The sequence below is a fragment of the Alternaria burnsii genome (genome assembly GCF_013036055.1).
Source record: "Alternaria burnsii strain CBS107.38 chromosome Unknown 753, whole genome shotgun sequence".
Lineage (NCBI taxonomy): Eukaryota > Fungi > Ascomycota > Dothideomycetes > Pleosporales > Pleosporaceae > Alternaria > Alternaria burnsii.
The window spans coordinates 573,569-588,305 of NW_024066118.1; the positions used below are offsets into that span (position 1 = coordinate 573,569).

Consider the following 14,737-nt stretch of genomic DNA (forward strand, 5'->3'; position numbering starts at 1 on the left):
ATCGAACCAAGACGAAGCTGAGGGTGCCGTTATATCCTTGTTCGTGGATCTAGAGTTGATGACCATGTTCCTAAAGTCTCGTTCCAGTATCAGTCATGTGAGACTTCTCGGATTCACGACCTCACCATGTGTCGAAATGTCTATTCTCAGTACTTGTAATTGATTCAGTTCTTTGATAAAGTGTTCAATGCGCACCGTATGCACCGCAGATCGGACCTAGCGAGATCCAATGTCTTAAACCTTTGTCTCTTTCTACTTGGACCCAAAAATGCCAACCTTCATCTTCATCGGCGTCTTAGGCGTCAGCGGCCCTCTCTCCGCCGCAACTCCTGGCTCCGTATACATTGTCTTTTCATCCGCCGGATATTCGCTATCGACGTCTCTCTCTGCATCCTTCTCACACTGTCCAGCCCCAACTTCGATCTTAACATGTCCGTTCTGATCTCCCCTCAGATTAACAATGAGCGACCCGTTCCCCTCATCAGGATCGCTCAACAACCAAATATGCCTCATTCTCTTTCCTTCCCTCCGCTCCATAATATCGTCGGCTGCAGCTGCGATATCACCCCCACCCCGCGATGCAGCGATGATAAGATCGCGAGGATCGAGGTAATTGAAGCGGCCCAGGTTAGACCAGCCTGTCGTGCGAAAAGCTTCGCACACAACTGCAATAATGATGACAAGGTTGAGAGAGAAGATGGCGTAGATGTAACTAGGTTGACCGAATTGCAGGGCGTAGACGTAGACCTTTGCTGGCTGCTGTGTAAACATGCGTCCGACCATTAGTTGCGCGGATGCGTATGCTACTAACATATCGTCGGCCATGGCGACCATGCTGTTTGTGAGACCGGCAAGTGTGGCTTCTTCTTGGGGAATTGCGTCGATTGTTTGGTTGGTGGCTGACGCGCGTGACATCTTGTATGCTGCGATGCTGGAGTTGAACGCTTCGCCAAGAAGAGAGACGTATAGATTTGTCATATCATTGGACATGAGCTCGTACTGCCGTACAACAGTTCGCGTGATGTTGCGCTGAGGATTGAAGTCGGGTATTGTCCGTATAGGCTTCACTGTGATGCTAAGGTTCCCAACATCGACGGTAACGTTGAACAGTGTAGGCGTGAAGTCGAATTCGCATTGCGTGGTGTTGAGAAAGGAATACGCTTCGCCAGCCGCGATAGAGAGATAGCGACGAGGCGAGCGATCACTATATGCCACACCCATTGCTACAATAGCTTTGCCGTCGTGACCGATGTAGTTTGAGTACTCTGGGCCCTCTTCGCTATCTGGGAGATTACCAGACGCTGCGTATATCCATTCGTTGACTGGTCCGGAAAGAGTGAAGTTGGAAGTTGCGTTGTATGCGCATGTTACGTTTGCCACATAGCCCGCCTCCTCATAGATATATCCTGCAATCTGGCTGTTCGAGGTGATTGCTTGGTCCTTCAATCCGACAGCTGCACCGACACCATATGAACGGCCCCGGTAGCTGAAACGTGTGTTGTCAAGCTTGCGATGGACATGCGAATCCATACCAAAGGAAGAGGCTTGAGCTGCAGATGCAAGGAGCTGACTGCTTTGTTGTTGACCAACTGAATAAGTGAAAAAACCTTTCTGTGAACGCATTGATGGTCCTGAGCTGCCAATCATCATCGGATATTCCTTGATCATCGAGACGTCTTCATAACTAGGTATGAGAAGCATGCCGCCACCTACGGTCCGCGATACCGATGGTGTCATTGAACCAGCCCAGAGCGCTGCAGGTACAAGACTGAGTAGCACGACAAGGACGGATGGAAAGAAGAAGCGTAGGGGTAAGTCCCAGTCCACTCTCATGATGCTCATATCCACCCATGTACGCAACACGTCCAGAGACACGCTGACATTGGCAAGACGTAATCGAAGTGCATAGTTCATGAGTTTGCAGATGACCGCAAGATGCAAAAGTCCGAAGAAAGCGGCCAGAAGCTGTACAACAAGCGCTGCGGAACCAGGAAATCTGTTTGCCAAGGTGAAGAGCTCTCCGGTTACACGCCATTCGTTGAGTTGTGAAAGCAAAAGTACTGTCGAAAGGGTTGTCGTAAACGAAAGTCCGTAGAAGGTATTGTAGCGTCCCCAGTGGCTATGTCGCATCGTTCGGCCATCATTTCCAGTCGGCCTTCGATCGCTAGGTAGAAAAGTGAATTGTCGAACCATTACAAAATTAAACGAGTGAAAAGGGACCGGCCAGCGGTTACGAAAGAAAACCTTCAAGGTGGATGAACGAGTGATAGAATGCAAAATCGATGGAATCGCGAGTTGAGCATCTTAGACGGTGGTTGAATGTTCGGCTTGGTAGCCTACCGTGCCCCAAGAAAGTGTTGACAATTGTTGTATCAGGTGCGGCGAGATTCATGCCTGAGACTTGAGACCCACTGTGAAAAGGCCTGATGAGGTACGTTTGAGCATAACTTCTCCTGCATGAAAGGATACATGTGAGAATTATCGATATTGTGCAAATATTGGACTGGATGAGTATGGCATCTCCTTGCTCAGTTCATGTGTTGGTCTTGTCGGGTTGGCAGGTAATGCGCCTTCTGGATTTGGGAGAGCATTGAGAGATGACTTGGAAGCATTGTCAACTACCGGATGCGCTCGATCAGCATAATCCTTCTAGATAGTACGAACAGTACTTCATCGGCAATCTCGTAGTTGGAGTGTTGCTAGGTGCAGCGAGATCTGGTGCGCGATCAAAACGCGGCGAACGGTTCATCTGGCGCATCGCAAGGTAGGTACCTTGGTAACGGGACCGCATCGCCATCTGTCCAGTAAGCGAAGCGGAAGCATACTTCCTCAATTGACCAGACCGATAAAGAGTATCGTGCATAGCATCACCGCGTCGCAGACTGAGACTCGCCCGACCACGACCCCAAGCCCAAGCTCACGACTGATGACATCACCAAGTTGCTTAGTCCATGTCCATCTTCCCCAGCCCCATTGTACCAGCAGCCTCAACAGACGGTAAACTGATGCCAACGCATCTGCCGCACATGCAAAAAACAACGAAGCCAGCAATCCCAGCATTAGTCTTCATCCTCCTCGGCTGACTATGCCCCTGGAACCGACCAACCACACCCAAACACTCTAGCGCCAAGCTGCACATCTGAAACCCAGCGTTCCCACCCTGCCATGCTCAAAAAAGGCAAGCGTACTTCTTATCCCACCACAAACCGCGTTTGATCTACGCGGTCCAAACTCCTTGACTCCTGCATACACGATATTGTGTTGCCGTTGCATCTTGCATCATAATCTGCCTTTTGCTCATTTCTTCATCGGTGCGCTTTCGGAGAGTGCCTCGGTATAGAATTTGGTACGTGCCGGGCTTACCGCCGGTTGTGATTGGGATTAGCTGTGATCACCAAGTATAGTGGAGGTATGATGTCGTTGACGGTTTTTCACCGGCACGACTCAGCCTTGGTCGACCTCAGTGCTGAGGTTGGCAGATATTGGGTTGTGGCCTTGTAGTAGGTGTTTAGGTAGCATGCATAATAGCTGATTATGTGTGGTCGTTAGATTAGTCTGCCTATTGTGGCTGCGCAGACGGCCCGTCAAAGAATGTAGTACAAGGCAAGACGACTGGACAGCGTCGCAAGACGTGGAAACTCAGGTCCTGTATAGCTTCGGGGCTGTACCATATAGATGTGTAGACTAGTGACCGGTGTGATCTATGCCGTAATTTATGCCTGTGTTTGATTGTTGAGGTGCCCTCTGTACAGCCCTCCCGAACCCCTCTTGCATCGCTTCGTACGAATTACAGCGATAGATCGCCATCCTTCAATATCTCTCGCGTGATTCTTTCATGCAGTGTCCACAGTCGCGTATTGATGAGTCGCTTGGTGAGCCGCACGCCACCTAATGTGTAAGTTAGCCTTCTGCACTAACTTGATAGATACCCGTCGAACCTAGCGCGCATGTCAGTCCCCAATCTACGGAAATTGCAAGAACAAAGCAAGAGTCATTCATCACGAACACCCGTTGCCAAGTACCTCGGAGAGACGGAAAAATGCGTTTTGACGGATTTTTTATTCATTACTCGCGTTGCCGCAAACAAGTGCAGGGAACGGATAAATGGTAAGCTAGCTAAGCTAAACTGTTCTGAGTCGGTCGCGCCGAGACGCAATATAGATGCGATTCAAGATGATGATGATATCCAACGCCGGTACAATGCTGTGCTGTGCAAATGCTAATTGTGTAAACGCCTGCCGATGCAAAGGTTGATGAGATGGGCGAAGAGATGTCCATCCAGTGAGCATCTTTCATCGGATCATGTCATGTAAACTAGGAAAGTCGTAAGGTCGGTAAGCGACAGTGTGGTGGATAAAACGGTGGAATAGCGAATAGAATTAATAGCCAGTCTGGCGGCCGGCGTAGGCGCCAGTCTGGCCAAACATTCTGCTGAAGATGCCGCCCGCTGACGTCTTGGCCTTCTTCGAGGGCTGTGTGTCGTACAACGGGAGGGCGTGTTGCTGCTTTGGTGCATACGATGAGATGGGGCCATTGATATATACAAGATTGGCGCCCATGTCTGCGTCGTAGCGCTGGAGGATAGCCTCTGAAGGCTCGTCGAGGAAGCTGTCGGGCGAGTCGGACGATGTCGAGACAGACGAGCTCCTGGTGGGCGGCGATAGAGATGGGGTGCGCGATGCTGCGCGGGATGATGGGATGTAGCGTGGTGCAGGATGCCTCTGGGGACGAGAGGCATATGATGAAAGGGATGAGTTTGATGCGTAGGGCTTGGTCGAGCGCGAGAGGTTCTCGACGGAAAGCTGGTACTGTTGACGTGCAAGCTCCTTCTCTTTCTCTGCGAGCCTGGCCTTCTCGGCCTGGCGAGATTGCCAGACACGGATGGGTGCTAGGAATGGCTCAAGGTGGTAGTAGAGATCCTCAGGGTTGATGCGGAGATCCCAGTCAAGGAGGAACAACAGCTGCTTCTCCATAAGGTTGACCTCGGTGATGGAGAATCCAAAGTTCTCGTAGCCGCGGACAGCGCTGTACCTGGCCCAATGCTTGTTCTTGGGCGAGGAGTCATTGAGGTTCTTTGCTGCAAGGATGAGAGAGGCAAGGAAGATGCGGTGGACAGTGCATCGCATGCCCTTGGCGACGGGAGGAAGACGCGACCGTAACCGGCTGAGGTAGACGAGGGAAGTCATGAGTGTAGCAGTCTGAACGTGGGACCTCTCGACGATGGATGTGATGAACTCTTCTACTGATGGCAGCGCGGGCTCACGGATACTGGAGGCAGCATGCTGAGGAGGCGATGCTGGTGGTGTCGGTGGGAGGTTCTTGTTGATTGATGGTTCGCAGCGAATGACTTGTGTGGCCTTTTGTGCAAGATACGAGATCATGTCATGTGACACAGGGAGCTGGATGAAGTGGTCCAGAGCAGCCTGGTTCTCGGCAACGAGGTTTGGTGAGTAAGGCATGTTGATGATGGTGATGTGTAGTGAGGGTGGTGATAGAGTCTTAAGTGAATGTCGAGATGTAATTGTTGCTGTTCTTGCTGTATGCCCTGTGAGGCGAAGTCGCAATTCCGGTCTGAACGATGGTAAGCGGGTGTCCGAGGCTGCGTGGCTGACGACGAGGTTGAGAGGGCAGAATTCGCAAGGCAACGATTATTATGGGAAGATTCCGAGTCCAGTCGAAATATTTTTTTGTGGGTTTAAAGAAGGGATGGTCGATGGCACTGCCGTCTGGGAATTGGGAGCGTCGGATGGTGAAGCGCGAATCACTACCGGAGTGTGGAGAAGGCACCTGCACCGCTAGGATGGCAGGGAGGAAAGAAGGGGAGATGAAGAAGTGAAGCCGGTGACTGACTGTGAGGAAGAAGTATCGACGGCAGAAAGCGTGATACTTAAGAACGCACACCCCTTGAGCGGGTAGAGATGCGATGCTAAGTCGAGGGTCGAATCCTTTGGGGTGGTGGTTCGGCGGCTGCGTGTGGGACCCAATGGATGCGGCTTACGGGCAGGAAACAGCTACGTAGCGCGCCACGCCGGACTCAGGCCAGCGGCTGTTTGGCTCGTTTGGGATGCCTGGAAGATTGCGAGTGGTGAGGTGCAGGACCCCAGGAATAGGCTGTTTCAAGTGCAAGCCAATGGTTTGTACGCAGCGCAGGGCCCTCTAGGCGTGAGAAATTGACAACCAATAGAGCCGTGATGCGAATCGCGTTTCGAAGGAGGTCGAGTATGTTTTAGATGGATGCGGGTTGGAGAGTTATGTTGGGACGAGAGTGGACGAACGATCGAGGTGGGCGCAGCGGTCAACTTGACACGGTCTGCACTACAGGCCCTCGAGTTTGCGGCAGCAGTGGGCGATATGTATTCCGACAATCTTGGTGCTTGTGGAAGGCTGGCCGGAACTAGAGGGTCTGCTGGCCTCGTAGTTGGGTCACGTTGCTCGGTTGGGAGACAGAGGTTGAAGCGGTGAGTCGGGTTAGAGTGGAGCCAGATCACTATGGTTGATGAATAGCATGCGACCACGCAGTAGCGACACACCTGCTCCCATATACCTGGGGAACAGAAGCCAGCATGACGGTGACGAATTTGTGGGCGAAATGCAAGATAGCCCAGCCACTCCCAGCCCAGTTTGGGTATCGTGAAAACCTTGGGTAGAAAAGCATTTGCCTCACGAACACGCGTTGCATGCGTGTAATTCGGCGTAGTAGAGCCTCCCCAGCTTGGTATTGAACACATTTACTACCGAGTGTGGCTCAGCCGCCACTACACTTTCCAGCAGTATACTGCCTATCCATCTGCATCAAGTGGGTGGCATAGGATCACGGCAAGAATCACGGCATTCACAGCATACAGCATCAACTCCGAACTGACCATCTCCCTGCCATCTGTCAGTCGCATGACAGCGTGTCTATCTTGACTCCACTCGGCCAGAATGTGGACAGAGCTCGGGCATCTCCACCACGATCCATGGATCGCCGTCATGCGCAGGGATTTAGCTCATTTCCATTGGCCGACACTCATTGCAAACAAGTCATATTTGTTTCAACACACCTGTTTCTTGCCATGTCCAACGACCAGCCTGTTTGAGCAAGGCGGAGGTCGAGGCGGATGGCGAGGACAGATGACAGCCAGCACGACCAACGCCATGTTCGTCTTCTGCCATGCTACAGCGCACCACCACCGGCAGCTGTACTCGACATGCCACCCGGCCGGGAAGCACCAGACCGGCTTCATGCAACTAAAGCGTACCAATCAATGTCGAGGCCTCGCAGTTTCGAGACCTCCTCAACAGCCGCTGCACCGCCTCACCCGCTTTGCCAATCATGCCTCCAGATCATCGCTGCCGATTCTAGAAGGTCGTGGCCAGCGAGACATGTGATCTACTGGATGGCATCAATTCTTCCTCGTGGAGTCAACCACCTGCCTTTGTCAGTCTCTCCGTCTAAGCGATCAAACTAACTCCTCATCAATCTCGAATTCGTATCCCTGCATCCCACAGCCCTCCAAATGGGTTACCTAGCCGAAGCGCCAGATGAGGCTCTTCACTAGTCGCCAATTCCCCGCGGCTGCTATATCGAGGCCGGGTTCGTGCGTGCCGCCCACCAGAAGCGCTCGTATCACCCAAATATGGTAGCATCGGACCATGTCGCAGCCGTTGGAGCTGTCCCGGTACGTGGTTGCTTGCGCAATTTACTTGTGCAAGGCTGCGGGAGATCTGCTTTGTCGCTGTTTGAGGGCTGGCGGTTGGAAGCGACTGTGCAATGTTCCGACTGCCAATTCTCAGCGCTTCGAGGTTTCAGCAGGTCGTGGCCACAAGAAGAGTCGCGGCCCCCCCAAAAGCACGTCATTGAGTTCTGGCCTTTACACGACCATGCTGCAGATGCACATATGAGTCTTTGTTATCGACTTCTCTTCGTCTCGTCGGACCCCGCCTCGCCGACGTCAAACCGCAGCGTCGCATAACAAGTAGGCAACAGTTCAACACGTATCGAGAGGCGATTGCTTTACGAGAGCTTCTTGGCGACGCGCAATTCATGGCTCATTGCAATGGCAAGTTATCGATCCGAAGCGTACCGGCACCACCGAGGCTCACGATGCGACAGAGGCGCAGTCCACCAACAGCTGACAATTACGTGCTAGCATCATCTGACCTTCCTCGCCACGTATCTACATGTTACTTCCGCGGACTCACGATCACGGACCTGTACGATCGCGGGCTTTTGCAATTGCGGGACCCCGCACATGAAGCGCTGTCGTCTCTTTCGAGAAAAGAATTGTGACGTGTCGACACGTATCATTCCTTGCACAGTCTGCTTTGGAATGTATCGCCGGTCCTGCATCAGGCCACATCGTACGCTACTCTATGAGTTTGAAGAGACGGCGAGAGCTTCATGTGCTGTGCTCAGGACAAAACATGAAAGCAGTGATATAATTGCTCGTGAGAGTTTCGCAATGCGTCCGTCCATGGGACGTGCGTTCGGAGTAAAAACATGGCTTTTTGGCGCACACATATGACGTGCGTGTGTGAGGTGTACAAGCAATTGCGGCAGAAGCAAATCATGACTCAGACCTTGTTGCACTTTGGAAGAAACAACATAGGGCGGAATGTATCAAGACTTGGAGTGCGGAGAGTGATTTTAAACAGACACGTCATCGTCCTCGGCCATGCTCTGGATCAGCCGCCATCAAACTTTTCCAATGGCAATGTTATCTGAATAGTCTTTAACAGTTTTAGGCAGTCGACAAAGCTACGTTCTAAGGAGACGAGGAATAACACATGAAGGCCTTTCTTGGCGTATTGAAAACAAGCGGCCCTACTCAGACATTCATCAACTAGACCAATCTTTCTAGAGAACTTCCGCCTATGGAGGATAACAAGAAGAGTAGGCATCGTTGGGATTTATAGTCCTGAGAGCACTTGCGCCTCACTTCGCAGACATAGCGCTCCGAGCCTGAACTTTCGAGGACGAGCTTAGAAGGCGACAGCGCGTAGGGTTTCGAGGATCTTGGAATGATGATCGGACTGGACAGCAATTCAGCCATTATAGCTACTCAAATCGTTTTAGAGGTGACCGGAGACCATCGTACTGGTCGCTGACATTTTCTTGTTTTGAGAGGATAGGTGAAGTGTTGAGTGGAGGAAAGGAGCCGGTAAGCAAGGACTTATATGCATTCTCAAAGCCATGCAATAGGCCCATTGGGCTTTTGATGCACTCATCTCACTTGTAGCCCACGTCAAAACACGACATGGCGATGGATAGCATCTGTTCGCGACCATGGTGGATTGCACGCCGACTTCTGCGCGCCTGGCAAGTGGTGAGCACATGAGGAAGAACACTAAGACTCTTCAAAGGAGAGGAGCAGAACATGGGCTTGCTCATGGCCGTTTCGCTGTCGTGAAGACGTGCGGAAAGCGGACCGTAATCTCATGCGACTTGAAGAGGAGTTTTCGGGTACAACGCATGATGGACAAGTAGTATGTTTTGCAAAGAGACAAGTGCTGCTTTATGACTTGGCAGTCAGATCAAACGGTCATGATATACTTGTATACCTGTTTTAGACGAACGGGAGAGCCATGAAACGGTGTCTTGCTCATTTTGGTAAACTGCACAAGAAGTGCAAAGATGAAGGGAAGGTGGTGGAAGGCCTGCAGGTGGAATTTATAGCCGCAACTCAAAGTGACACATCAGTGACGCAAAAGGCCTTCAAGGAAGAAGCTGTATTACAGAGAGCCTGGCGCCATGAGCAGCGGCACATCATCTCTATTTCGAGGTTTTTGGAGAGCAAGTAAAGAAGGTAGAGACAAAAAACCAGATGAGGAAGCGTATCACCGTGAGATTTCTACATGGTGCCAAAGAAGAGCATCTTTGAGCATATTGGTGTTTTCTGGACGCACAAGGTCATGAAGTCATTTCCACGGCTTTTGGGGCACAGCAGGCCTCATACAGACGCTGCCGCAGATCTTTGAGAAAACTTCTTTAATGAATAGGAGCATAGAGCGAAGAGTTGGATCATTTCAGAATTGCTTTGTACACGCAACTCGAAAGCAAACGGTGTCTGAAGATATCGCCCTTCAGATGAACAGAAACATCGAGTGACAAATGCTGGCTTCTAGAACAAAGTAGAGCTCAAGGAGCAATTGATCGGGTGTTTTTGGTTTCGGGAAGCCCATATAGGACTGTAAGAGGATCAAGAGAGATTGGAAAGGGTCGGGTATGAGCTTTTGATTTCTCCTCTTCGCAGGTCATGAATTAGGCCTGTGTCCACTATCGGGAAAAGATATTCATGACTGAGATGTCGGGAGATGCCAGAGAAGAGCGGAGTCCATGTAAAATGTCGTAGTCCGTTTCTTGTAATTTTTTGAAATGAATGGAAGAATTGATAGCGGAGCCAAGACCGCATCAAGGTAGATTTTATGCTCGCGATCCAGGACCAATCATGCTCCATTGACCCATGACCTTTTGGGGGAACACATGCATCAACCCCTCGTATTGAAGTTTTTGAAGGAGAGAAAAGATCATAAGGCTTTTCCAGGTGTGTTTCGGCACGTCGGAGGTGGGAATAGAGAACATGAATCTGACCGCTTCGGAGTAGCAGGTATGCTCGTTTTCCGGACCAGATCATAGCGGGGGTTGTTCCGGTTTTGAGAGCACACAGCTATCAGTGAGTGAGGCTGCGATTTGGAGAAAGACAGAGATCATAGTAGACACGTGTATGATTTTGTGGCAATCGTGCAACGAGGTGAATATGACGAATAAATGCTGGAGTGGTCGAGGAGAAGTTTTATACACACTGCCTCGCACGTGCGATCATCGGATGTAGCAGTGAAACTGACCGGTGACAGTCTCTCATGTTGACCATCGCGCGTATTTTCAACATGTAGAACATTCTTTCGGACGAGAAACAATATTAATTCGTCCATTCTGATTTTTGAGAGATAGTTGCCAGACCATGGCACGAAGCCCACGCGCTTTGGAGAAACGGCCTGGTTTGAGGATGCTGAGGAAGAAGGGGCGAGCCAGGGTAGATATACGTAACAGCCACGGGCGTCTCGACAGCATGGGGTGAAAGTGATCGGTCTTCGATTACATTTCGAAAAGCAGATATCAGAAGATGCCGTCCATAATAAGAATGCACTGGCTTTCCAGAAACGCCAAACACATGTGAAAAGTGATTGTCTTGTTTCTCGAAGCAGGGCGAGATCCATCGGCCAATACTGTATTCTGTTTCGGGGAACAGGTTTTTGAATCTGGTTTGAGGAAGTGGAAAGATGAGGTCCCCGCAAGAGTTTATATAGCGTTTCCAAGCGTAGTGTAGGTTCACGTCAAAAAGTTTTCGCCGATCCATACATGCTGCAACGCATGGATTTCCGAGAGCACGCAGACACGAGTCTTCTCGTGCATTGATTATCTTGTTGTTCTTGATATGCGGCAGGAGAAAGAGGGAACATTTCGTGGGCGTCGGGTTTTTTGTGACTCGCACATTCTCCCGTTTCGTATTTTCGGAGGAAAAGAGGAGCGTCATGCGCTTGTATGTTTTTCTTTTGGGAAAGTAGAAGATAGAATGTTGATTGATGGGAGTAAGCATCAGTCGAAGCAGAAGACCGCTTTTATACCTCCCAACTGCACGTGCGCATCCAAAACACGTAAATCGTTGTTTGCAGTTCTATTCGGATAAACCATCTAAAACAATACTCTACACTAACCAAAGCTCATGTTCCATCCCATCCATCAGAACTATAACATCGTTAATCAAACATCTCTAACTCCACCCTCCCTATCCCTGTCGCCTTCCCTCATCCTCCTCTCCACCCTCCCAATTCTAGGCGGCGTCTCATCCATCCTCGATCTTCCCCCTTCCTCATCCCCGTACCTACTATTGATACCCTCCCTCTCCCTTTCCATGGCCTCTCTATCCCCATCGTTCTCCTGGTCGCGCTGCTCAGGTGGAACACGGCGATGCGTACGTGCCATCGTCGTAGCCCGAACAAGTGGGTCAAGTGAGCGTCGACTTGTCGTACCACTACCTTGGTCTAGAGCGAGAGCCGTCAAGGGACTGTCGCGAGTGAGTCGAGGGTTGAGGTAGCGGGCGCTAGGCATGGGGCGGTACGCACGTTGGGGGACGGAGCTGGCGGACTGGGGGTAAGCTGAATGAGTGGGGAGGTCAGTTTATATCTTATATGCAGTTCATACTAGGAGGCTTACAGGCTTGGAAAATGTCGTCGGGCTCGCCACCACGAGGTCCTCCCAAGGGGTGCGCCATTTGACTGTGCGATGGACGTCGATACGTGTTGAACGGGCTGTTCCTGTGTTCCTCGTTGCGGAAACCGGTAAAGTGGTGTCGCCGGCCCGGTGCATCGTGCGTGATGGTTGGTTGTGGTATACTATGACGGAGGGGGTTCATGTTGGTCTCGACTTGCATTGCCATTCTAGAGTTGTGCAAGCGTTCGTAAGCAGCCCGTTGTGCCTGAACTCCACCAGCACGCATAGTAGCGTCAGAGCTGGATGTCGGCATACTGGAAGGGTCCTCGCGGGAGTGTCGATCGCCTCGTCCACCTCTGCCATGAAGATTAGAGCCCCATTCGTGATTTTTTGACTCATCTATCGCCAAATTCTCGAAAGACTGTTGGAATTCTTGCGCCCTATAGTAAGCTTGCCGAGAAGACCCCGTTCTTTGATCAAGAAGAGGTGGGGGATGGCGTGAATGATTCGCCCGGTCACCATGACCTTGACTTGATCTACGCGCTTGTGGCCCTTCTGCGCGAGGCCGATAAGTGTAGGGATTCATTCGAGCTCGAGCAGCTTGCAGCTGACGCTGATAGTGCTCAGAGAAAGGATTAAGGGGCGATTCAAGACCCTCCATTGCCGCTGTAGTTGCGTCGACGATGTAGCCTGACCTTTGGGTTGTGTAATCAGACGATGTAGAGTCGCCTTGATTGCGAGTGTATGGCATCGAAGGTAGTGGCGAGACGCCATGTGGACCAGAGCCAATGTTATCGGAGAAAGAGAGAATTGAGCTTCCTGAAGAATTCGGACGATTTGTACTGTGTCTGGAGACTGAGGAAGGAACTGCAGGTGCTAAGGGACGATGGTCTTCGTTCGAAGCCACCGCTCCGTCCATCTGAGATCGAGAAAGGTCGTTTTCGATCGATGGACCACCGCTGGAAGCTCCCCTGCTAGGAGGAAGCGAGCCGTAGTAAGAGAATTGTCCACTGGCGCCTGAAGCATCGCTACTAAAATGTCGTGGCCTTGAGTTCGTCTGCTCCGGCTGAAGCGAGCCACCAGGAGTACGAAAGATGTCTGATGAAGTAGAATAATAGTCGTTGCAAGAAGCGGTAAAATCTGAAGCGTTCCGTCTGGACCGGGGTTCATCCGTTGGTAAAGTGCTGAATACGTCGTCGAATGGAAGACCAGAAGGGGGTCGGCTTCGATTCGTGAGAAGAGACGGGGCGGATCCTGAAGACAAACTTCGCATGATAGAATCTTGACGACCACTGACCCGCCGCGGCTCACTGTGTGGTGGTCGTCTCCAGAAACGGTCCTGTCAAGGTGAAGTCACGAAATCAGTGTATGTCTCACAAGCATGTCGCACGATCACAACTTACCTCAGTGCTCTTACGCATGCGATACTCATCCCCCCGGGGAGTGTGATGCCAATAACCTTCCAAGTAGAGTGTAGGCTGGTCTTCACGGGGAGTAGTTGGTGACTTGGTGGGATCGCCTGAAGGCTCTTCATGTTCCGGCGAACTTAGTCTCAGCATGTGATGCAACGGAGACGGAGCATTGGGCGGTTCACGGACATCACGCGCTCGACCTCCTCCGCGTAGTCCAGTGGAACTTTCAGTAGAGTCGCCAGCGGGAGATATTGTGGAGCTATTACTGGTGTCACCGATGCTGCTGGCTCTCGTTGAGTCCAGCCTGGCATGGCCGAGTGGCGATCTTGTTGGCGTACGAGCGACTGACACAACTGTATCCGGCTGTGATTGCGTAGTAGATGGTCGGCGGCTTCTACCAAAGCGAAAGGGGAGTACACCATGTAGTGAACGTCGTGGTGGGGATTCCGGCAAAGGTAATGACAGTGTTGGCGAGGGAAGTGACTGTACCACCGATGCTGGTGACGCTGGTGGCTGAATTGAATCGATCCGCAAAGGGGTCTCCCTCTGCGATCTAGGAGAAACAGGCCGTTCGCGGAGGGCATGCTCTGTCGCTGGTGACACTTCCTGGTAAGCATCCTCTAGGAACTCCTCTTCTGCGGAGGTAATTGCTGCCACCTGTGGCTGCAGTATGGGAATAGACCCAAGAGCAGTAACAGCATCTCGAGTCAATCTCTGGGGACCAGGTCTGAGGATGGGTCGTCCTGGTTGTGCTGGACGGCCAGGAGGCAGACCTGTTCTCAGTCTTGTTCTCTGCCTGAGGGCCATGCGACGGAAGGTCTCGTCGATGTCATCGGGTATCAAGGTAAGTTCTGATGTTCTGAGACGTAACATTCTGTCTAAATGTCTGAGCGATTGAAGGCTGAAGGGATATTAGGGCCAAAACGGGTGAGTAGACAGGGACATTAATGTAGAGTAACAGGAGCTGAGCCTACCGTCTATCATTGTAGCTTTCAACTCTATTTCCAGAAGGGGCAGAACTAGCAGCAGTCGATCTAGAAGGAACAGATCCAGAAGGGGTGGATCTGGAAGGAGGATATCTACCAGCAGCGTGTACAAGATAGAAATCTCCAGAAAGAGTAGATGTAGATGG

General features: G+C 51.3%; 3 protein-coding genes across 3 annotated transcripts; all 3 read right to left on the reverse strand.

Annotated features, from left to right (window-relative positions):
- Window positions 1-252: 252 nt before the first annotated feature.
- Window positions 253-2,193, reverse strand: GT037_008294 (uncharacterized protein; the record flags this gene model as incomplete). Its single annotated transcript, XM_038933341.1, has 1 exon — window positions 253-2,193. One exon carries the CDS (start codon window positions 2,191-2,193, stop codon window positions 253-255), a length of 1,941 nt encoding a protein of 646 aa, XP_038784006.1.
- Window positions 2,194-4,379: 2,186 nt separating this feature from the next.
- Window positions 4,380-5,459, reverse strand: GT037_008295 (uncharacterized protein; the record flags this gene model as incomplete). The annotated part of the gene is made up of 1 exon (XM_038933342.1): window positions 4,380-5,459. One exon carries the CDS (start codon window positions 5,457-5,459, stop codon window positions 4,380-4,382), a length of 1,080 nt encoding a protein of 359 aa, XP_038784007.1.
- Window positions 5,460-11,743: 6,284 nt separating this feature from the next.
- On the reverse strand, window positions 11,744-14,478 carry GT037_008296 (uncharacterized protein; the record flags this gene model as incomplete). The annotated part of the gene is made up of 3 exons (XM_038933343.1): window positions 11,744-12,138; window positions 12,197-13,532; window positions 13,597-14,478. The coding sequence occupies 3 exons, from the start codon at window positions 14,476-14,478 to the stop codon at window positions 11,744-11,746; spliced, it is 2,613 nt and encodes an 870-aa protein (XP_038784008.1).
- Between the last annotated feature and the right edge of the window lie 259 nt (window positions 14,479-14,737).